At 42.7% G+C, this 24,322-nt stretch overlaps 2 protein-coding genes across 7 annotated transcripts in view; both read right to left on the bottom strand.

Moving 5' to 3' along the window:
- The window catches only part of CCDC180 (coiled-coil domain containing 180), a 62,965-nt gene extending 57,754 nt beyond the window's left edge, over positions 1 to 5,211 (bottom strand). Inside the window, exon 1 of one of the 2 annotated variants that reach the window (XM_081511036.1) lies at positions 5,134 to 5,211. The gene's annotated coding sequence lies outside the window, so the exon portion shown is untranslated. The remainder of the gene's footprint in view (positions 1 to 5,133) is intronic. The other variant, XM_081511045.1, reaches the window with a different exon arrangement.
- Positions 5,134 to 24,322, bottom strand: part of LOC145514001 (stimulated by retinoic acid gene 6 protein-like) — a 59,553-nt gene continuing 40,364 nt past the window's right edge. For 2 of the 5 annotated variants that reach the window (XM_081511083.1, XM_081511105.1), the window contains 10 exons: positions 23,722 to 23,869; positions 21,281 to 21,356; positions 19,599 to 19,680; positions 19,234 to 19,282; positions 18,655 to 18,772; positions 17,481 to 17,600; positions 16,069 to 16,232; positions 15,219 to 15,365; positions 14,373 to 14,546; positions 7,491 to 7,592 (listed from right to left, as the gene is read on the bottom strand). In XM_081511083.1, the coding sequence (XP_081367209.1) occupies positions 14,398 to 14,546; positions 15,219 to 15,365; positions 16,069 to 16,232; positions 17,481 to 17,600; positions 18,655 to 18,772; positions 19,234 to 19,282; positions 19,599 to 19,680; positions 21,281 to 21,356; positions 23,722 to 23,869 (1,053 nt within the window). In that variant the 3' untranslated portion in view covers positions 7,491 to 7,592; positions 14,373 to 14,397. Of the gene's footprint in view, positions 5,212 to 7,490; positions 7,593 to 13,383; positions 13,599 to 14,174; positions 14,547 to 15,218; positions 15,366 to 16,068; positions 16,233 to 17,480; positions 17,601 to 18,654; positions 18,773 to 19,233; positions 19,283 to 19,598; positions 19,681 to 21,280; positions 21,357 to 23,721; positions 23,870 to 24,322 lie in introns of those variants that run through there. The other 3 variants (XM_081511113.1, XM_081511091.1, XM_081511099.1) reach the window with 3 other exon arrangements.

Below are 24,322 nucleotides of genomic sequence, written 5' to 3'. Positions count from 1 at the left end.
ACAGATTTCTCAAGAAGCAGGTCAGGTGGTCTGGTATTCCTGTCTCTTTCAGAATTTTCCACAGTTTGTTGTGGTCCACACAGTCAAAGGCTTCGGCATAGTCAATAAAGCAGAAGTAGATATTTTTCTGGAACTCTCTTGCTTTTTTGATGATCCAGCGGATGTTGGTAATCTCCGATCTCTGGTTCCTCTGCCTTTTCTAAATCCAGCTTGAACATCTGGAAGTTCACAGTTCACATACTGTTGAAGCTTGGCTTGGAGAATTTTGAGCATTACTTTACTAGCGTGTGCGTGCGATAAGTGCAATTGTGCGGTAGTTTGAGCATTCTTGGCATGCCTTTCTTTGGAACTGGAATGAAAACTGACCTTTTCCAGTCCTGTGGCCACTGCTGCGTTTTCCAAATTTGCTGGCATATTGAGTGCAGCACTTTCACAGCATCATCTTTTAGGATTTGAAATAGCTGAGCTGGAATTCCATCACCTCCACTAGCTTTGTTTGTAGTGATGTTTCTTAAGGCCCACTTGACTTCTCATTCCAGAATGTCTGGCTCTAGGTTGGTGATCACACCATCTTGATCATCTGGGTCGTGAAGATCTTTTTTGTATTGTTCTTCTGTGTATTCTTGCCACCTCTTCTTAATATCTTCTGCTTCTGTTAGGTCCATACCATTTGTGTCCTTTATTGTGCCCATCTTTGCATGAAATGTTCCCTTGGTATCTCTAACTTTCTTGAAGAGATCTCTAGTCTTTCCCATTCAATTGTTTTCCTCTATTTCTTTGCATTGATCGCTTGTACATTGGTTGTTGTCAAATGCAGGAAATAAGGGCATCCTATTGGAAAGTGTTTCCTGTGAGGAAGGCATGGCCTCCTATCTTTCATCCAGCTTTGATTACCCTCAGCACAGTGTCCTGCACATAATTCAGACACACTGAATGCTTCCTGGTAAATGCATGAACACCTGGAATGTCCTGGTCTGACTCCCAGAGGTGGCTCTTTCCCATACAAGCACCCAGAGTTCTGCACAGCCAGGGCGGAAGGTACTTGTGGACACTGAACCCGGTGCCGGTTTCCTACAGACTTGGGGTTCCCAACTCCTCTCAGAGGGATCCCTGTCCCAATTGCTCATAAATGCTCCCTAAGACAACTTCCTTAAACAAGTGGTCATTCTGTCCAGACTAGTTTCAGAAATTAAGAAACAGTGCGTAGAAAGCCCTTTTATTCCCCTTCTTTGGTCCCAGGTTTTATTAACAAGGTAAAATATTGTAACAGGTGATTGGACTAATTTTAGTTGGAAACAGAGAAAGTATGTTTACCTGAGGTTACGGATGAAAAACACGGTAAAAATTCAGAAATGTTCAGGAATTATTTGCAGTTAGTGAGATCTCTGTTTTGTTGAGGAGGTCCTACTGGCTTGGCACTTGTACATCAGAAGCCATGTTTTCCCAGCCCAGATGCTTTCTGGCACATATATAATGTGGGTTTTTTAAATTTTTTAATGTATAGATATAAATATGTAGGCATGGATATATCAGGTATGATGTTTTGTTCAGAGTAAGCAACACACATTGTTTAAAATAGAAAAAAAAAATTGAATGGAAAAAATAGAAATAACCCATAATATCACTGCTGAGAATTTACCTTCTTTAATTCCAAAGTTTCTGGACCTTTGTGTTTGGGTTTGAATCAAACATGAAAATTTGTGTTTGGCTTTTGGATGGCATTTGTATTACCTCTCTAACTCTAAAGTGTTATGGTTGGAAAGAATAACCAGTTAGAGATCACCTGGTAAGTCCACCTCCTTTGTTAGAGAAGCACAGGAGGTGAGAGACAGGGAATGGAAGGAGTGAAGCCAAGCCTTTGGACTCTTTTTTCCTGCACCTTAACATCATATCTTCCCCCATTTTTGAAAGTGTCTCTTGACTCAAACCTCATCCTTTTCCTTCCTCTTCCATAGGCCATCATCCATCTTCTCCATAGTCCATAGAAAGAAGACCAAGAAGAACCACTCAAGAGCTAATATTTATTGAGAGGGTTTAATAGTTTCAATAACTATGAGAGGGGTACCACAATTAGCCCATATTACAGATGAAGAAACCGAAGCTCAGAGAGTTGGTAACTCAGCCAAGATCTCCAAGATAGGAAATGGTTAAATCCAGGATATGAATCTAGACCATGTAATTCAGAGTCCTGAACCAAACACTATGCCATCTGACTTTGGGACTTGCCAGAAAAAAAGTTCTGGATCCAATTGATAGGATTTGTGTGTTGAATCATAGCACACATACTGAAAAGTATGGAAATCATAAGTGTATAGCTTAATAAATTATCCAGGGGGAAACACATCTGGTAACCAGTACCACAAGAAATAGAACATTACCAGCTCTCCAGGAGCCCCCCATATGTACCCATCCCAAGTCACTGCCCTTTCCTCCCCAAGTGTAGCAGATATTCTAACCCCTGAATTAGTTTTGCTTGTTTTTGAACTTCAATGGAATCATACAGAATGTTGGACTTTTATGTTGGACTACTTTCATTATATTTCTAAGTTTCAAATATCTTTTTTAACGTGGCTATATTTCACTTTTATTTCTATATAGCATTCCATTACAAAAAAATATAACCCATTGCATAATATTTATCCTTTCTATTATTGATGAACATTCCAGTTTAGAGAATTACCAAATAATGCTGTTCTGAACATTCTTTTGCATGGTGAACATATGTAGGCATTTTTATTCTATTTCTATTCATATTTTCATATATTTAAGGCTATTTTTATTTCTTTTTGTGTGAACTCTGGGTTCATGTCTTTTGCCAGTTTTTCTACTGTGTGTCTGTTCTTTTTCTTATCAGTTTCTAGGAGTTGTGTGCATATTCGGCATGTGAGCCCCTTTTTAATATGAATTGCAAATATTTACAGTTTATAATTTCTTCTTTTTTATTATGATGGTTGGTTTGGGGTTTTTTTGTGTGTGTTTGTTCGTTTGTTTTGTTATGTATTGTTAAGATGTTACTTCTCCCCAAATTGACCCATAGATTTTTGTAATCACAATAAAGTATCTAAGCAGATATCTAGTGAAAGTCGCTCAGTCGTGTCCGACTCTTTGCCACCCCATGGACTCTACAGTCCATGGAATTCTCCAGGCCAGAATACTGGAGTGGGTAGTCTTTCCCCTCTCCAGGGGATCTTCCCTACCCAGGGATTGAACCCAGTTCTCCCACATTGCAGGCGGATTCTTTACCAGCTGAGCCACAGGGGAAGCCCAAGAATACTGGAGTGGGTAGCCTATCCCTTCTCCATATCCCAACCCAGGAATTGAACTGGGGTCTCCTCCATTGCAGGCGGATTCTTTACAAACTGAGCTATCAAGGAAGCCCATATTTGTCCAGATATCTGGTGGACACTGACTATTCAATTTCAAATTTTCCATAGAAATTCCAATTACCAAGAATAGTCAAGACAATCTCAAAGAAGAATAAACTTGGATGGCTTACACAACCAGATATTAAGCCTTTGTATAAAGCTAGAGTCAACAGGGCAAAATGCCATAGTAGGACAAGGAAAAACACTAGGAGAAACAGAGTCCAGCCCAGACCCACACATGTGAACATTTATGTCATGTATATACTAAAGTGACCCAGCAGAGCAATGGGGAGAAGATAGTTTCAGTAAACAGCCCAGGGTCACTGGTTATTCATATGGGAAAGAAATTAATCTTGACTTCCATTTCGCACCATAAACAAAAATCAATTCCAGGTGGATTTTAAATATAAATGGGGAAGTTTAAAATAATAGCATTTGTAGTAGATATATGGGTTTCCCTTGTAGCTCAGATGGTAAAGAATCTGCCTGCAGTGCAGGAGACCCAGGTTCGATCCCTGGGTTGGGAAGATCCCTTGGAGAAGGAAATGGCAAGCCACTCCAGTATCCTTGCCTGGAAAATCCCACGGACAGAGGAGCCTGGTAGGCTACAGTCCATGGGATTGCAAAGAGTCGGACATGACTGAGCGACTTCACTTTAGGGGAAACTGGGCATTTAAAGATACATCCAGAATCTTATATTGTGATGTTGCCATTTGACCACAGGTAGGTAATTATTCAGCGTTTTTGGGCTTCCCTGGTGGCTCAGATGGTAAAGAATCCGCCTGCAATGAGGGAAACCTGGATTTGATCCCTGGGTTGGTAAGATCCCTGGAGGAGGGCATGGCAACCCACTCTAGTATTCTTGAGCTTCCCTGGTAGCTATCATAGGAGAATATTTTCATGACCTTGGAGCATAAAGGCAAAAATTAATAAACTTGACGTTATTAAAACTAAGAACTTCATTTCATCAAAAAACACCCTCAAGAGAGTGAGAAAGCAAGAACAGAATGAGAATAAACATGTGTCATATATTTATCTGGAAAAAGCCTCATAAAGGATATGTAACTGACTTTCATGAATTAATAAGATGAAAGAGACAATATACCTGAAAAAAAATGGGCAAAAGATTTGACTAGGTATTTCACGAAAAGGTAACCAACTGGCTAAAAAGGACATGAAAAGCTGCACAACATCATTACCCATCAGGAAAATGCAAATGAAAACCACAATGAAACTCCACTACACCTATACCAGAATGACTGAAAAATGCTGACAATACCAAGTGTTGGTGAAGATCCAAGCAATTGGAACGCTCATACACTGCTGTGTGTGTAAACTCCTACAACCACTTTTGAAAACTCGTTGGTAGGATTTCCTAAAAATGAACTTACACATACTCAATGACCCAAAAATTCCACTCTTGGGTAAATATTTCAGCTCAGTCATAAATGACAAAATTATGAAATTTTAAAATGTGACAATATATTTTAAAGTTGAGGGAGAAATACAGAAGTGATACCTCCTCTCCAGACTTTCCAGACTCACCAGACCCAGCACCACATAGACTCCCCCTGCCAAGTGCTTTGCGGTGCCTGTGCAGCTCCAGAGACTTGGGGTACTCAGAGGTGGCATGTGGTGGTGGGTGGGGGGAGGATGGCAAAGAACACACATCCTGAGCGGAGCTGCTGGTTCATGAGCAGTGTGCTCAGTAAGGCTCAGCGAGAGCAAGCCAGGCTACAGCTTCCCACCTCATAGCTCACTCTCTTACCTTCCCCAGGAGTGCCAAAGCTCGGGAACTTCTCCTCATGACGTCCTTTCTTGTGGGCAGAGCACCTCTACTCACCATCTAAAGAAGACATGGGGGAAAGTTTCCAGGTGTAGGCCTCTCTCCCTAGGAGCCTCAGGTGGATGAGGAATCTCCCGTAGGGCTGGCACTGCCCTCTCTTTCAATAATCCAGACCTCCTGAGAGGCAGCAAACCCTGGGGACAGGGACTGGGCTGCTGGGTGGAATCTCTAAGCCTCCCTAGGACCTTAGACCACCAGTCCTGCTTCAAAACTCAGTTTCCTTAAATGTCAGAGACTGGGTTGAGCCAAACCCGAGGTTCTCAAGTGCTTCCTTGATAGCAACAAACTCTATGTTCATTTGAAACTGAATCTGGTCAAAATGAAACTGCTCAGAAGAAACTGGAGTGGAGGCCCAAGGCGACTGACACAAGGGCTCCCTCTCAGGCCCACAGTGCCTTCTGAGCTCAGAGGAACCCGCTGGCATCTGGACAGTTTGGATCATTTGAGTTCTCACATAGAAGGGATTTGCTCTCATACCGCTCCCATTATTCACAAATTTCTCCTCCCTTCTTTCTTTTCCCCTCCCCTGAGGAAGAGTTCCCTAAATTTTCAAAAGCTGGTTGCAAAGACGACTCACAAAGCCAGGAGCTGCTCATCAGGGCTGAGCAGAGGCTGGAGGTCTAGAAAGAGAGGAGGGGGTGGGGAGAGAGGGGAAGGGGCACCAGACGGGGCGCAGTTAGTTTCTCACTTAAAGTCTTCGAAAAATTCCAGTCTTGTCTAGATAAACAGGAAGAGGGGTGTGTTTGGTCTGTGGGCAGGTAGGGGACAGTTTGGGGGTAGGAGGCCCTGGTAATGGGATAAAATGGTGGCAGCTGGCCATTCCAGGAGGGGATGCTGAGCTGGCAGAATCAACAGCTCTCTGGCTTTCATGCTGGTCCACCCTGCTGGCACTTAGCTGCCTCCAGGCTGTCGGGGTGGGTGGAGGTTCCTTTCTTTACTAAACCAGCCAGTCTATCCTCAGGAAGTCAGGCCTCTGCTGCTCCTCCTGTCTTCATTCCATATCCCAGGGGAGGGCACCCAGCCTGCACCACGGATGGGCACTGCTAGGGACTCTCACGGGCCAGGTGAACAAATGAACAGACTGCCAAGCCTTGGGTCTAAATGGCAGGATCAGGGACATAAGACACCCAACCCTGTTTCCTGGCTGGCAAAGCAGCAGAGCTGCTGGACTGCAAAGCTGCAGAAGTTTTGCTCTGAAGCTAGAGTCATCCTCCCCCTCAGATGGTACCATGGAGGAGAAAGAGATCTGGGTTCCTCCAAGTCCCTTTCTGCCTGAGTTTCAGCTCCCTTGTCTGCCACCCGTTTCCTGCACTGAGGCCCCGCCCAGGTCCTCGTCCTGTTTTGTGGTTGTGCACTGCCCCCTGAGGTCCCTGGTGGTAGTGCGACATGAAGGAGGCTGGTTGGGGTTGCTAGTGATGGGCTAGAGGACTCTTTCTGAAGAACATTGGCTGTCTTCCTCCTAGGGGAATCAGATCAACCTCCAGAAAAGGAATATTCCTCTATGAAAAGAATAAGGTGAACAGTTGTGGCACTCACTGGTGGGGAGTAGTAGAGGAGTGGAAATCAGAGACCCTCTGGGCAGGATGCTCCCTGCTCTGTCCTCTGCATCTTACATTTACTCGAAGAGTTTGATAACAGAGAAGTGGGAGACCCATTGACTCGACATACAGGGGAAGGGGCTTGGCATCAAGGACATCATCCTGGAGTAGGGGCTATTTACACCCATCTCTGAGTATAGGTAGGACCTGAATGGAATGAGGATGGAGGGGTCCCTTGGGTGCCTGTTAAATGTTTCAACTGAATGACTGAAACCTACTACCTTTTCAAAGGTGTGTGTGTTTTTAGTCATTCAGTCATGTCTGACTCTTTGTGGCTCCATGGACTGTAGTCTGCCAGGCTTCTCTGCCCAAAGAATTTTCCAGGCAAGAATACTGGAGTGGGGTGCCATTTCTTATTTCAGGGGATCTTCCCGACCCAGGGATGGAACCCGCATCTCCTGCATCTCCTTTAGCACTAGTGCTACCATATCCTCTAAAATCAGCTGATTATAGATGTGTTGGATTAAATAACCAGGAACTATAACCTCACCAACCTGACATGTGGGACCATCACAAGTTGTAATAATTCTTTTGTACCTATTGTAAATATAAGATGCTAAGCAGGTCTCATATTTTCTTCCATTCCATGGGTTGTCTTTCACTTTCCTGATAGTGTTGTTTGGTGCACAAGTTTATCATATTTACTAAGTCTTAATAGATTGTCTTATAACTTACATATTCTTTCTTTCTTTTTTTTTTGCTTGTGCTTTGGATGTTATATCTAAGAATCCTTTCAGTTTAGTTCAGTCTACTGTTACTGCTTGGCTGTTCTTCACATGGGTGCTGGTTGAGGAAAAATAATATATTTGTTCTAAATAGAGTTATAATGATTCTTAATATTTGTTAAATGTTCAAAATAACTATTTTGGAAGAAAAACATTTCTAACAGTTTTAAAAATTGAAATGATGATATGGTCTGAACATGAAAAAAATCTATGTCAAAAGTATAATGGTGACTATCTATTAATATGTCAAAAGCAATACCTAGTCCATAGTCAAAGCAGCCACCCACTATGTAGGAAATACTGTTTAATCTGGAATTATGTAGCATTTATGAAAAGTCAGAATAGCCAATCACCACCTTCCTAGTGTAACACATCAGATTAGCCCTCTGGTTTCTTGAGCCTTTTGATATTATTGCCTGGGAGAAGGAATTATTGCCTAAGTGGCTAATGATTACTGAAATTATAAACAAACAGTCCAGCTCCAGGTAGTTGATGTGGACTTTTGGAGAAAATGTAGACTCAGTTCAGTTCAGTTGCTCAGTCATGTTCGACTTTGTGACCCCATGGACTGCAGCATGCCAGGCTTCCCTGTCCATCACCAGCTCACGGAGTTTACTCAGACTCATGTCCATCGAGTTGGTGATGCCACTCAATTGTCTCATCATCTGTCGACCCCTTCTCCTGCCTTCAATTTTTCCCAGCATCAGGGTCTTTTCAAATGAGTCAGTTCTTTGCATTAGGTGGCCAAAGTATTGTAGCTTCAGCTTCAGCATCAGTCCTTCCAATGAGTATTCAGGACTGATTTCCTTTAGGATGGACTGGTTTGATCTCCTTGCAGTCCAAGGGACTCTCAAGAGTCTTCTCCAACACCACACAGTTCAGAAGCATCAATTCTTCAGCACTCAGCCTTCTTTATGGCCCAACTCTCACATCCATACATGACTACTGGAAAAAACCATAGCTTTGACTATACGGACCTTTGTCAATAAGGTAATGTCTCTGCTTTTTAATATGCTGTCTAGGTTGGTCGTAGCTTTTCTCCAAAGGAGAAAGCATCTTTTGATTTCATGGCTGCAGTCACCATCTGCAGTGATTTTGGAGACTGAGAAAATAAAGTCTGTCACTGTTTCCATTGTTTCCCCATCTATTTGCCATGAAGTGATGGGACTGGATGCCATGATCTTCATTTTTTGAATGTTGAGTTTTAAGCCAGCTTTTTCACTCTTCTCTTTCACCTTCATCAAGAGGCTCTTTAGTTCCTCTTCACTTTCTTCCATAAGGATGGTATCATCTGCATATCTGAGGTTATCAATACTTCTCCCGGCAATCTTGATTCCAGCTTATGCTTTATCCAGCCCAGCACCTCACATGATGTCCTCTGCATATAAGTTAAATAAGCAAGGTGACAATATACAGCTTTGACATACTCCTTTCCCAATTTGGAACAGTCCATTGTTTCATGTCCGGTTCTAACTGTTGCTTCTTGACCTGCATACAAGTTTCCCAGGAGGCAGGTAAGTTGGTCTGGTATTCCCATGTCTCTAAGAATTTTTCACAGTTTGTTGTGATCTACACAGTCAAAAGCTTTAGCATAGTCAATGAAGCAGAAGTAGATGTTTTTTGAGAATTCTCTTACTTTTTCTATGATCCAATCAATGTCGGCAATTTGATCTCTGGTTCCTCTACCTTTTCTAAATCCAGCTTGAACATCTGGAAGTTCATGGTTCACATACTGTTGAAGCCTAGCTTGGAGAATTTTGAGCATTACTTTGCTAGCATGTGAGATGAGTGCAATTGTGTAGTAGTTTGAATATTCTTTGGCATTGCCTTTCTTTGGGATTGGAATGAAAACCGACCCTTACCAGTCCTGTGGCCACTGCTGAGTTTTCCAAATTTGCTGGCATATTGAGTGTAGCACTTTCACAGCATCATCTTTTAGGATTTGAAATAGCTGAGCTGGAATTCCATCACCTCCACTAGCTTTGTTCGTAGTGATGTTTCCTAAGGCCCACTTGACTTTGCATTCCAGGATGTCTGGCTCTAGGTGAGTGATCACACCATCATGGTTATCTGGGTCATGAAGATCTTTTTTGTACAGTTCTTCTGTGTATTCTTGCCACCTCTTCTTAATATCTTCTGCTTCTGTTAGGTCCATACCATTTCTGTCCTTTATTGTGCCCATCTTTGCATGAAAATTTCCCTTGGTATCTCTAATTTTCTTGAAAGATCCCTGGTCTTTCCCATTCTATTGTTTTCCTCTATTTCTTTGCATTGATCACTTAGGGAGGCTTTCTTATCTCTCCTGCTATTCTTTGAAACTCTGCATTCAGATGAGTGTCTCTTTTCTCCTTTGCCTTTTTCTTCCCTTCTTTTCTTAGCCATTTGTAAGGCCTCCTCAGACAACCATTTTGCCTTTTTGCATTTCTTTTTCTTGAGTCCTCCAAGAATCCTTTACCAAATCCAAATTGTGATATTTACCCCTTTAAGAACTTTATAGTTCTAGCTCTTAAATTCAGGTTTGCTCCATTTTGAATTAAGTTTTGTGTATGATGTAAGGTAAGGATCCAAACTGGTTCTTCTGTGTGTGGATATTTTACTTCCCTAGCACCATTTGCTGAAAACAGTTTTCCACATTTCATGTTCTTTACCCTTTGCTGAACTTCAACATCTGTTGACAATCATATGACCATAGATATATGGTTTATTTCTGGACTCTCAGTCTATTTCACTGGTCTATATGTCTATCTTCATGCCAATGATGTGTTGTTTGATTACTACTGCTTTGTAGTAAAACTAAAAATCAGGCAGTGTGTCTTCTAACTTTCTTCACTCTTTCTAGTATTGTTTTGGCTATTAGTTGCAACTCCTAATGAATTTAAGGATCAGCTTTTCCATTTCTGCAATAAAGATTTATTGCAAATTTATAGGGACTGCATTGGATATAGAGAGTGCTGTATTTTATCATAAGTCCTCTAATCCATGAATAAGGGGTATCTTTTCATTTATTTACAATTTCTTTAGCCTTTTTTTCCAGAAATATTTTGTGGTTTTCAGAGTATGAGTCTAGTGTATCTCCTGATTAAATATATTTTAAAATATTTTATTATTTTTAATGCTCTTGCAAATAGAATGATTTTCCTCAGGTTGCTCATTTCTATAGACTTATAACAATTTTTCATTTCTATAGTTGTCTTGAATGGCAGTTGATATATGAATGTTAATCTGTATCCTGTAAAATTGCGGAACTCATTTATTAGCTTTACAATTCCTTTTTGCTTCTATTTTTTATTCCTTCAGAATTTATACATATGAAATCACGATACCTACAAGTAGAAATGCTTTTATTTTAGTTAGTATAATCTTGAAGATTTTCACAACTGTTTTCATAAGAAATATTTGTCTGTAGTTCTCTTTGCTTTGGAAGTTTTAGTATGCTTGCCTATCAGCATTAAGCTGACCTCACAGAATGAGATAGGAAACGTTTTCTTCTCATCCATTTTTTAGGGAGAGTTTGAAAAGAATGTGTTTTCATACTTCAAAATGTTTTGCAGAATTCAGTCATGAAGCCATCTGGTTTTGGGCTTGTCTTTGTTGTAATTTTGTGTTAGTTTTTTATTTTTAGTTTAGTTATTTTAATTGGAGGCTAATTACTTTACAATATTGTAGTGGTTTTTGCCAGACATTGATATGAATCAGCCATGGGTGTACATGTGTTCCCCATCCTGAACCCCCCTCCCACCTCCCTCCCCATCCCATCCCTCTGGATCATCCCAGTGCACCAGCCCTGAGCACCCTGTCTCATGCATCGAACATGGACTGGTGATCTGTTTCACATACGATAATATTCATGTTGCAATTCTATTCTCTCAGATCATCCCACCCTCACCTTCTCCCACAGAGTCCAATATACTGTTCTATACATCTGTCTCCCTTTTGCTGTCTCAAATATAGGGTTATCATCACTATCATTCTAAATTCCATATATATGCATTAGTATACCATATTGGTGTTTTTCTTTCTGACTTACTTCACTCTGTACAATAGACTCCAGTTTCATCTAGCTCATTAGAACAGATTCAAATGTATTCTTTTTAATGGCTGAGTAATATTCCACTGTGCATATGTACCACAGATTTCTTATCCATTCATCTGCTGATGGACATCTAGGTTGCTTCCGTATCCTGGCTATTATAAACAGTGCTGCGATGAACATTGGGGTACACGTGTCTCTTTCAGTCCTGGTTTCCTCGGTGTGTATGCCCAGCAGTGGGATTGCTGGGTCATATGGCAGTTCTATTTCCAGTTTTTTAAGGAATCTCCACACTGTTCTCCATAGTGGCTGTACTAGTTTGCATTCCCACCAACAGTGTAAGAGGGTTCCCTTTTCTCCACACCCTCTCCAGCATTTATTGCTTGTAGATTTTTGGATGCTAGCCATTCTGACTTGCGTGAGATGGTACCTCATTGTGGTTTTGATTTGCATTTCTCTGATAATGAGTGATGTTGAGCATTTTTTCATGTGTTTGTTAGCCATCTGTATGTCTTCTTTGGAGAACTATCTGTTTAGTTCTTTGGCCCATTTTTTGATTGGGTAGCTTATTTTTCTGGAATTGAGCTGCAGGAGTTGCTTGTATATTTTTGACATTAATTCTTTGTCAGTTGCTTCGTTTACTATTATTTTCTCCCATTCTGAAGGCTATCTTTTCACCTTGCTTATAGTTTTCTTCATTGTGCGAAAGCTTTTAAGTTTAATTAGGTCTCATTTGTTTATTTTTGCTCTTGTTTCCATTACTCTGGGCGGTGGGTCATAGAGGATCCTGCTGTGATTTATGTCGGAGAGTGTTTTGCCTATGTTTTCCTCTAGGAGTTTTATAGTTTCTGGTCTTACGTTTATATCTTTAATCTATTTTGAGTTTATTTTTGTGTATGGTGTTAGAAAGTGTTCTAGTTTAATTCTTTTACAAGTGGTTGACCAGTTTTCCCAGCACCACTGTGGGTTTTATTTATTTATTTATTTTTTCCTCCTGGTTATATTGCCCTCTGAGATTCCAAAACTCCCCACAGACCCGCCAGTGAGAAGGTTTCCTGGTGTTTGGAAACTTTTCCTCTTTTAAGACTCCCTTCCCCGTGTTTGTTTTTTAAAGAATTCAATCTCTTTACTTGTTATAGGTCTATTAGTAGTTCCTACTTCTGAAGTCAACTTTGTTTGTGTCTTTGTAGGAATTTATCCGTTTCATGTAGGTTATCTAATTTGTTGGAGTATAGCTATTCACAATATACTTTTATAATCATTTTTATTCCTGTAGAGTTAGTAGTATTATCCAACTTTCATTTCTGATTTTAATAATTTGGTCTATTCTCTTTTTTTCTTAGTGATTCTAGCTTAAAAGTTTGTCAATTTTGTTGCTCTCACAGAACTCACTTTTGGTTTGGTTCACTTTCTCTATTGTTTTCCTGTTCTTTATTTTGTTTATCTACAATCTTACATTTATTAATATTATTACTTTCTTGATGCTAACTTCAGGTTTAGTTTACTCTTCATTTTCTAGTCTTCAAGGTGTAAAGTTAGTTTATTGTTTTGGGATCTTTCTTCTTTTTAATGTAGACATTTACAGCTATAAATTTTTCTGTGAGCATTGTTTTTTCTGCATGTCATAAGTTTTTGTATGTTCATATTCATTTTCATTTGATTCAAGATATTTTCAGTATCCCTTGTTTTCAACTTTTACCCATTGGGTGTTCAATAGTGTATTGTTTAATTTCTACATATTTGTGATTTTCCCCCAGTTTCTTCCTGTTGTTGATATCTAGTTTGATTCTGTTGTGGTCAGAAACGACAATTTTCATGATTTTAATTTTTAAAAATTTACTAAGACAAAGGTCCATCTAGTCAAAGCTATGTTTTTTCCAGTAGTCATGTATGGATGTGAGAGTTGGACTATAAAGAAAGCTGAGCACCAAAGAATTGATGCTTTTGAACTGTGGTGTTGGAGAAGACTCTTGAGAATCCCTTGAACTTCAAGGAGACTGGTTGGCACCCAGTCTTCGATCCCAGGAAGATCCCCTGGAGGAGGAAATGGCAACCCACCCCAGTATTTTTGCCCAGGAAATCCCATGGACAGAGGAGCCTGGCAGGCTACAGTCCATGGGGTAGTAAAGAGTCAGACACAGCTGAGTGATTAAACAACGACAACAAACTTAAATGCAGATCTCATCTCTGCCTCTTCAGACAGGTGGCTTTCTCAGGGGGTTCCCTTTTTGTCAGAGAGAATCTACACATCTTATTTGTGACCAGGGTCCATGTCAGTTCTGATCTCTTCCCCACCCCAGCGGCCGTGGGAGAGAGCTCAGTGTGTACCTGCTCACCCACCAGCCTGGAGCCTGGGGTCGTGGTCTCCCTGTCTCCCACCACCATACAAACTAGAAAGGAGGAAACAACAAGAACCCTGTTGGATTAAGGCCATACTTTTTCCCAGAGAAGAACTGCATCAAACAGTTAAACTCTCTCGATATAAGCTTTTGTATCACCTTTGTCAGTGACATGAAGTTCTGTCTAGTGGTCAAATTAAGTGCGTCTCAACATAGAACTCCCCAAGGCTGCCTTCTAACCAGGGATAGCGGACATAATTATTGGGCAAAGTTTGTTCAACAGAAATTCTCTTTCTTTCTTGATCTTTTCCCCAAGGGAGTGAATTAGACCTGAGACATCACTGTTCAGCCCAAGTGTCACTCCACAAATGGCCAGTCTGCATGGACAGTGGCTGAGCAGCCTGTCCCACTGCAGGGGACAGCTGCTGAGTAGCCTGGGCATTCTCAGGGGCAGTCGTCCTGGAACAACCTTGCAGCAGTGTGGGAGGTCAGTGTCAGCTCTCCGAGCACGTCAACAGAATCTGGGTAGACTCCTGGGAGCCAAGACCTGGCCTGGATTTTCTGAGTCTGACTAGTCCGGGGTTGTTGATCAGGGTCTGTAGCAGGAGCCACCTTGTCCTGGACCTCGCTGAGAGGCGGGGACCTAGAACAGAATCAGAGCCGGTAGACTGGGAGGAGAGGGCAGCTTGTCTCTGTCCTGCTCAGAGGCCACAGGGGAAGCTGCCCAGAAGGAGTCAGGTGTGGAGGAAGGAGCCAGACCAGGATTACAGAAGACATGAGGGCGGCTGGAGGGATGAGAGTTTGTTCTACAGATCTGGGTATCTGCAATGTTGGAATCAGCAATGAAAACAGTCCAGATCAGTGCTGAGTGTCCACAGGCAGAGCATGGTTAACCAGAGGGCTTCCCAGAGGAAGGCAGTGCAGAATGATATGGGTGGCAGCCAAGAGAGCTTGTGGTAAGGAATGAGGGAGTTTAAGCAAAACTGCACACCATCTCGGAGGGTGTCTGGCTTGCAGCATGAGCTATAGAGGAGTCTCAGACAAATGGCTGAATGAAGGACCCAGCTAGCAGAGCTCATTTCCAGAACAAATGGAGGAGCTCAATTAGCAGGAACAAGGCCTCATGGTCCCACAGCCAGATTGACTGGGGGTGAAGCCTCCTGATCTCTTGGGTAGCAGGGCTCCCAGGACACAGAAAGTGAAGGAAGAGGGGAAGAGAAGGAGGAACATGGGACATCTCATTGATCCCAGGGAAGACTGAAGGCACTTGTTTCCTGGTGTCCAACCCCAGTATAGATTCAAATAGGAGACTTACCTGCTGACTGATTTAGGTACCAATATTTGATGGTCTGCTGTAGCCTCCTCTCCCTGTGGCCTGTGATCAGGATATGACAAAAGCTGACGAGCACGGGGTTGGTGTGATAATGATCTACGTAGAGCATGCCAACCCAAGCACTGAACCCTGAAATCCAGAAGGGAAGTCAGACCATACAATATACATCCCTGGATGACTAGGTTTGGCTTCTTATGACATAACTTCAGCAACACTTTGTTCCCAAATGGTGTCTGTGTCTTTGCTGTGAATCTAGAAAATGAGGTATAAAGAGCTGGAAAGGTTCTTAGAGATCATACCCTAACCTGTTCATTTTATGGGAATTTGAATTTCACAGTGATGGGAGCCTCTGTGGATTATATGGAGAAGCCAGCTGCCGTTGCATGAATCAATGAGTGAATGAAAAGACACAGTCCAGAAATAGGACAAAAACTGCTTTTTCTCCACAAAAAATGCTTTGATTTTGGAGCAAAATGAACAGACCATTTTTTTAACTAAGTAAGCTTGCAACTAACACCACAAGTAATTCTGAGATATGTTTTCTCAAAAATATCAGAGCTGTGCATTCACAAATTACCTTGTAACTGTTTAGATAGAATTCCACTATCCCTTACTGCTCTTCATTATACCTCGAAGATCTGTCAAATATGCAATCTGACCATTGGGCTGAAAAGTTTTGTTTTGTTTTTTCCTATTCAGCTTTATAGCCCCCATGGGAAGATAAGCTCTAAGTACAAGACAAGAGTATGAACTGCAGGCTTCTGGTACCCGACTTGCAGGCAGCTTCTGCAAAGGTGCCAGAGCAGCGCTCCCCAGACGCATGGCTACATACCCATGTCTGCTCTCTCGTAGCCACTCTGCAGGATGGTCCTGTCGATGCGGGCGATCAGCCAGGTGCCCAGGACACAGCTGATGAGAAGCCTGGAGAGGCACGCGCCCAGGCCCAGCAGCACATTGTAGAAGAACAGAAAGTAGTTGAAGTTGTGGAATGCTCTCCTGTGAAGGGAAGCAGGCAGAGGGGCAGTACCCTTCAGTATGAGAAGGTGGCTAGGCAAGTGGGCTCAGGGCCTCCCCCCCCAGACCTGTGGTCAAATCCTACCTCTCCCACCTCCTAGCTGTGTGACATCATGCCGTTAGTGGAAGCTGGCTGTCCCCACTTCACAGCTGATGTGAAGACTGGCTCAGAAACAGTGGAGAGGACATTGAACAGCAGGCAGGCTGAATGTGAGTGGGGACTGTAAACCCCATGTGGCTACCACTGGGTTCATGGTTACAGCAGAAGGTGTGGCCTTCCCACTATCTGTTGCAACAGTGACCTGTCCCCAGCTAGAACTGCTCCAAGTCCTCCAGATAAAATTTTTCAAATGACCACCTAATCACATGGTCTCCTGTTGTCTATGGGATGAAGCCCAAATATTGTATATGAATTTTGCTGTCCTCTCTCAGAGGGACTTTTCTGGTATTGCCACTTCGTGCTCTTCCTGTCCATCACCATCTAAGGCCACTGTATGGCCACCATATTGGATTTTCACTCTTCTCCCAACACATCCTGCCCTTTCATGTCTTCCTGCCTGCATCCATACAGTGGGGGCTGCAGCCACACCATCTGCTCATCTCTGCCTGAAAGAATCCCACTATCCTACCTACGTAAGCTCAAACGCCCCACCTGCAGCTAAAAGAACACCCCTGCCTCTCCTCCATCCCCTGCCTCTCCTCCATCCCCTGCCTCTCCTCTTTGCTTTCTCTTGTAATGCTTTCACACCCTCTGGACTCTACTGTCCCTAAATATCTGTGTCTGTCAACTCCAGTGGACCATGAGCAGATCACAGGCAGATCGTGAGGAGTATTTCATTATCCTCAGTGCCCGTGTTGCTTCCTCCGTGATGAACAGCTTTGAATGAGTGAACTAGAAAGGATTACCACGGGACAAGCACTCCTGTTCTAAGTTCATATTTTAATGCCTTTCATCCTCGGAACACCTCTCTGAGATATGCAAACTTATTTGCCAAGTGAGGAAGTGGAGGTTCATAGATGTTCAGTAAGGTCATACAGCTCATAAGGGGTGGAGCCAAGATTTGGCTCCAAGCAGTCTGGTTCCTAGCAGTTTGGTCCCAGTTCTGAACCACTGCCCCTCGCCCTCTCAGAGTATAGAGTGCACCCAGGAACCTGCCAAGGGTGAAGAGAAAGGAGCGAGACTGCTGAGGGCAGAGCCCTATGATGCCCCTCTCCTTTCTCTGCTCTTACCTGTTGTTGAGAGCCAGGGGCTTATGCTTGTCATCTATCCCCATCTTTGGTTGCAGGAAGAAGCTGGCGGCGATCCATACCTGCAGGACCATGAGACTCAGGACGATGGATACGGTGAGGCTAAAACACAAGGCGAGACCATGCTGAGGTGGCCTTGTCCACTCTTCCCAAACTCTTTTGGAATGTCCAGTGATAGGGAGGAAAGAGATGTTGACTGCCCACCAGACCAACAGTAGCTTGAGCTCTGTCCTTTATGCCTACAGAGAATTTTGTCCACTGTGCAGATGAGAAAAATGAGGCTCACAAAGGGGAGATGACTTTCTCAAAGCTGCATCATCAGACCTTCTGGCTTCAGACCAGAAGTCCAGGATTAAATCAGGTCCTTTTGCTGAGGAGTAGCAGCTGGGCTGAGTGGTTTAGCTGCATAGGAATCAAAGAAAGGAATGGGGTTTTCAGAAGAGCTCATGAAGGCCATGGAAGAGTGGACAGGGCAGGCTCTGCCTCAGACTCATAGAAGGCTCTAAGTGAGCCTGGAACCTAGGAGCTCAGAGCAGCAAGGCCACGAGAGCGCATACACCCTGTGTTTGAATCTCTCCCCGGCACCAGCATAGGGTGATGGTTGAACGAGGTTTTGGTTTCAGATTGCCCAGCTCCCCATCTGGCCTCCTCTCCTCCTGGGACAAATTGCTCAGCCTCTCTGTGCCTCTGTTCCTCATCTGAATAAAGGGAGCTAATGTAAGTCCCAACCTCAAAAGGTCCTCAACAGAAAAGTGCAAAGTGAATTTTCAGTAATGTCAGCATTTGCTGGTACTTTCCATATGGGTAAACCGAGGCTTGGAGAGGCAGTTTACAAGTCATACAGTTGATCTAAAGCCTAAACTCAGATTTCTTCTCTCCTTCCACTATACTGTCCTTTCTCTCACTTCACCTGCCTGAAACTCAGTCTTCCCAGCAATACAATGGACGCACATATATCTCCCACAGACACAATTGTGAGGACCCAGCTGAACAGTGCAAGTGGAAACATTTTTATAAACTGTGAGTCTCCCATCACAGAGCATGGGTCCAGGGACTGGTGAGAGCCCAGCAGGGAAGGGGCATTTCAAACAGCAGCTGGGAGGGCCCAGGAACTCCCAGGCCCTGGGCAATGTCACAAAGCCCACCCAGCACTTACATCCCAATGCCTAGTCCTCGGAGCATCTCCAGCGCCTGATTGTGGATGACAGGAAGCACCAGGCTGTACATGATCGCCAGGCCACACAGGCTCTGCATCACATGGATGATGAGGTAGCCTGTGGGCCAAGGGAGCTGGTGGTCACTCAAGGCCCTTCAGCATCCAGTCTTACACACAAGTCCCTCCCTACAGTCCCCCTCTAGCCTCCTCCCTCCGAAGGTCCTGATACTCTTGCTTATGCTGTTTCTTCTGCCTGGCATGACTACCGATCTTCTGCTCACCCTGCCAGGTCAGTTCAAATGTCAACTCCATTAGAAAGGCTTGGCGCCCTGCCCTGGGTGTGTATAGTCACTTCCTCCCCTGGGTTACCACCACCCTTAGTGTACACGCCCCATGGGCACAGGACAGGTGGTAACGATGACCTATACGAATGTGTGCTTCTCACTCCTTCCTGAAGGTCCCTTGAGGAAGAGCTGGGGCTGCTTCTGTCCCATGTCCCTCCTCCCTGCCCACAGCTGGGACTCTGCAGGTACCCGGGGAACGTGTGTCAAATTGAATGGGTCACATGATGGCACTTACCCCACAGAATATAGGCTATCTGCCAGCCAGAGTACCTTGCAATGGCCACCTGAGATTTAGATAGAAAAAAAGGTCTGAGAGGGGAGATCCCTTGATTACCTCTAACGCATCTGTCCAGCATCCCTGTCTCATTTGAGGGTCACCCATCAACCTACCAAGGCAGGTGTCATGATTGTCCTCATTTTACAGATGAGGCCAGATGGGGACCGTGGCTGTCCCAAGTCACCCAGCAGCAGAACATACTAAAATTGAGGGCTCTGGGCCCCCCAGCCCAGGGCTCTTCCTCCCCCAGCACGCCAACCCTGTCCAAGGTGCAGGAGAGCAGCTTTTGGCCTGGGAGCAGAGAGAGACTGCTGCGGACTTACCACACTCTCAGATGAGGAAGGATTATGAAACTTCAGAGGAAGAAAGTGTTTATCTCCTGCCCACAACCTCTTGATGTGCTTTCTAGAGAGAGAGGGGAAGATTAGTAATGCTCATGACCTGGGCTCCTTACGCACTTAGAGCTCAACAGATGTAAACAGAAAAGCCTGTGGAGGGAGATAGCAGGCAGCTCAGCTCCCTTGTATTGACCACAGCTCTTGAGATGGTTCTAATCAGCCTTGAAATCTTTTTAAAATACTTTTTAAAAGTAGAGATACAATTGACATATAACATGACATTATTTCAGGTGTACAATATAATTGACATTTGTATATATTGTGAAATGATGATACTGTCTTGTTAACATCTGTCACTGCACACAGTTACAAAAAATTTTTCCTTGTGATGAGAACTTTTTATCTCTTCTCTTAGCAGCTTTCAAATATTCATTATTTTTAAACTATAGTCAAAGGAGCAAGTCCGGGCTTGGATGGAGAGCTACGCCTCTTTGAGTCAGGAGAGTCTTCACTTAGATGCCATCTGCAAGAGACTAATCCTTTGGGCAGCCAGATGGGGAGGATGTAAAGGCAGGATGCTCTGGAGGGGTGAGAATTGGCCCTGGGCTTCCAGTGACTGAGTGGGTGACTGTGAATTAGAGACTGAGACAGACAGTGAGAGAGAGAGAAAGAGAGAGGCATAGAGAGAGGCAGAGACAAAGGCAGAGAAATGGAGAGAAGGAGAAGCAATAGAAACCTAAATTCAACTTCTATCGGCATGCAAATACTGACTACATACTGAAGGCCATCCCCTCCTCCTGCACTGCTGTTCTTGAGACTGATGCACCTGGTCCCCTTGATCCAACCTCCTGTGTGGTCCCCTTGAGCCAGATTCACCTGCTGGGAACCCACTGTGGTTAGTGCTGGAGAGAAGGGCAGGTCTGACACCCAGCAGAGACACGAAGTGTATAAGAGATGATAAGGTTAGAAGAGGCCAGAAGACACGATCATCTGCTAATAGACTAGCTAAAGAACTGCGGTGCTGGAGAAGACTTTTGCGAATCCCTTGGACAACAAGGAGATCAAACCAGTCAATCCTAAAGGAAATCAACCCTGAATATTCATTGGAAGAGCTGATGCTGAAGCTGAAGCTCCAATACTTTGGCCACCTGATGCAAAGATCTGACTCATTGGAAAAGACCCCGATACTGGGAAAGATTGAGGGAAGGAGGAGAAGGGGCCAACAGAGGATGAGATGGTTGGATAGCATCACCGACTTAATGGACATGAATTTGAGCAAACCCCGGGAGATGATGATGGACAGGGAAGCCTGGCTAGCCGCAGTCCATGAGTTGCAAAGAGTTGGATGCGACTTAACAACTGAATAACAACAAAGTTATTTTGTTGAGTCTTGCCTGCTCAGCACTGAACATGGCGATGAAAGTACTGCTTAGGATTTTGCTGAAGACCAAAAGAAGACTCTAATCACAATGTCAAATTGATAGTGGAAGCTCAAATCAAATGCTTTTTTTTTTTTTTTTATCAGTAGGTGTGGTTGTCCCCAAACCCTGTATACACTGCCGTTCCCAATTTGGGAATGATTGACACTGCTTGGTAATTCTGAGAAAAAAATCTGTCAGCCAATTTCCTGCTTGAAGACACACAAATGCCTCCCAGAACCCCCTTACCTGTAACAAGCCAAGATGTGGAACAGGTAGCTCACACATGTGAGGGAGGCAGGCAAAATGGTCACCACCCAGACTTCTGAAATAGAAAAGGTGACATGAGAGGCCTCAGAAGATGAACCAGAAATAATTTTTAAAATGAAGAAAGTCACAACAGAAAAGTTTAGGCAAAATATATTGTATTTCCTTTAATATACCTCTTGCACAAAGTTTTGCATATTTATGTTTCATTTTAGCTATATGCCCTTGATATCCTTTATTTTCTGTGTTTTTATAAACTTTTCCTTTGGTATTAATATTTTCAATCTACAATGCATAGTGGAAAAAGAAAATTATAGAGTGTATACATGGTAGGTAGCCTCCAAGCTTGTAAAACATCATTCATGCTCAAACTTCTAATCACCGCTTTTGGGGGAGGGGTTATCCACCCCCAGTTCACAGCCACCATGTGCAACAGTAACTGGAATCAGGGTCTTGACTATTCCATTCATCCACCTTTTAGTAAGTTTTTAATATTTCGTATCCAACTTGCTTTCAGAATGACTCTGGGTGCTTGTGAAGAGGGATGGAGAAACACAGAAGGAAGTAAAAGCTTCTGTACAAGCTGATTCTCAGTAGGTGCAGAAAAAGCATTTGAAAGAATCCAATACCTCTTTAAAATTAAAGCACTGAATAAACTATAAATGGAAGGGCAGTTCCTCAATTGGATAAAAAGCATCTGTAAAACCCCCTCAGCTGACATCATACTTAATTGGTGAAAAACTGCTTTCCCCTTAGGTTCAAGAATGAGAAAATCAGTGTCTGCTCTTGACAATTATATCCAATGTTATACTGAAGGGTCTAGTCAGGGCAACTAGACAAGAAAATGCATCTGGACTGCAAAAGAAGAAATAAAACTATCTCTATTCATCAATGACATGTTCTTATGTATAGAAAATCCTGTTCAGGATGGGGAACACATGTAAACCCATGGCTGATTCATGTCAATGTATGGCAAAAACCACTACAATATTGTAAAGTAATTAGTCCCCAACTAAAATAAATAAATTTATCAAAAAAAAATCCTAGGGAATAAGCAAACGAAAGTAAAATGATTAATAAATGAGCTTGTAAGGTTGTAAGACACAGACTAATATATAAAAATCAATTCATCGCTGTACCTAGCAATGTGTAATCTGAAAATGAAGAAACGACTGCATTTGAAATAGTATCACAAAGAATAAAATACTTAAGAATAAATTTAGCAAAAGAAGTGTACAACTTGTACACTGAAAACTACAAAAGATTATTGAAATTAAAGAAGACCTAAATTAATGGAAACACATATCACTTTTATATATAGGATATTCTATGTGAACATGGCAATACTCCCTAAATTGACCTGCAAATTCAAACCAATCCCCCAAAATTTCCAAAGCCATTTCTATATGAATTGAAAAGCTAATCCTAAAATTCATATAAAAATGAAGGGACCCAGAATAGGCTATACAGCCTTGAAAAAGAAGAACAAAATTGCGTGACTCATATTTCTTGATTTCAATCTTACTATAAATCTACAGTAATAAGACTGTGGTATTTCCATAAAGGTAGGCAAATAAATGAATGGAATAAACTGAGAATCCATAAGTAAATCACCATTGTCAATAAATTTTCAACAAGTATGAGAAGTATTGTCTTGACAATTTAATGGGGAAGAAATATGCCTTCAACAAATACATGTCCCTCCACCCAACAGGATTCATGTGTTGAAACTCTAAACCACAATGTGATGGTATTTGGAGATGAAGCCTTTGGGAGGTGATTAGACTGTGAGGGTGGAGCCCTCATGATGGAATTAGTGCCCTTATAAGGAGAGACATGAGGGAGTTTGCTTCCTCTCCCTGTTCTCCATCCAGTATGTGAAGACGCAAAGAGAAGGTGGCCATCTGCAAGTCAGGAGGCAGCTCTCCCAAGACACCAGATCTGCTAGCATCTTCAACTTTCCAGTCTCCAGAACTGTCAGAAATAATTGTTGGTTGTTTATACCATACAGTCTATGGTAACTTGTTACAGTAACCTGAACTAAGCAGAAATTAAATTTGAATGATATGAGTTAAACTTTTCATATAATAATAAAGTCAAAACTTACTGTTTTATCTTTTCCAAAGTGAAAAATATGCAACGATTTTAGTTATTTCCACTGACACCAAAAAAAAGATAAGCTATTTAAGATGAGAACATTCTCAAGACATGTTGAATGCAGCCCCAAATAAGTTCTAATAAAATGGCCTGTGTCTTGACCCCTGTTTCCTTCAGATCAATCCACGGAAGCATAGAGCAAGTGAAACACAGATAATATGAAGACTAGCAGCAATAGTTACTATAGGTGTGCACCCACCACCAGTCACAAGTCCCTCTCTGTTCCAAATAGAAGTGGCAGGAACAAAGGTGGAATATGGTTTTACCTTTAGTGATGTTAATCAACTCTTTCACCTGCAGGAGGACTGGGGTCCCTGTCTGGTTCATGGAGGTGATGTAGCTCTCCAATTCACCTTCAAACACATCCAGCTCATCTCTCACATACACGAACACGCAGAACTCAATGACAATGAACTGGGGACACAGAGTAAGTGTTTCAGGGTCTCACCTGAGCCCTGCTCATTATATGAATAACATAGGGGGTCTTTCTTTGGTTTTGAGGTCAAAACTCTTTGAAGCTCAAAACTGAAATAGACTCTGGACACTTGCTTTACTGACACGAATGGGATTGTGACTCCTTTGGAAACAGGAGTCAGTCCAAACTCTGTTCTTCACAAAATAGCATACAAGAGTAGATCCCAAAAGGGCTCAAGAAACTCTTCAAACATTAATTCAATCAGTGTGACATGAATGCCTAACTTTGAATAAGAGGTGACTTTATGCACAATTCCAGACATTTCTCACTGTTCTCCTTCTTGCATTTTGGCAATGACCAAATTGGAGAAGGTACTGTTTCCTGTATGTATGTCATGCTTGCTCCTCTCCTATCATTCTGTCATCCTGCTGTCATGCCCCTGATCATCATGC

The sequence above is a fragment of the Giraffa tippelskirchi genome, chromosome 1, assembly GCF_054371585.1.
Source record: "Giraffa tippelskirchi isolate mGirTip1 chromosome 1, T2T-mGirTip1v1.2.pri, whole genome shotgun sequence".
In the NCBI taxonomy this organism is placed as follows: domain Eukaryota; kingdom Metazoa; phylum Chordata; class Mammalia; order Artiodactyla; family Giraffidae; genus Giraffa; species Giraffa tippelskirchi.
This window is presented reverse-complemented; position numbering and strand designations above follow the sequence as displayed.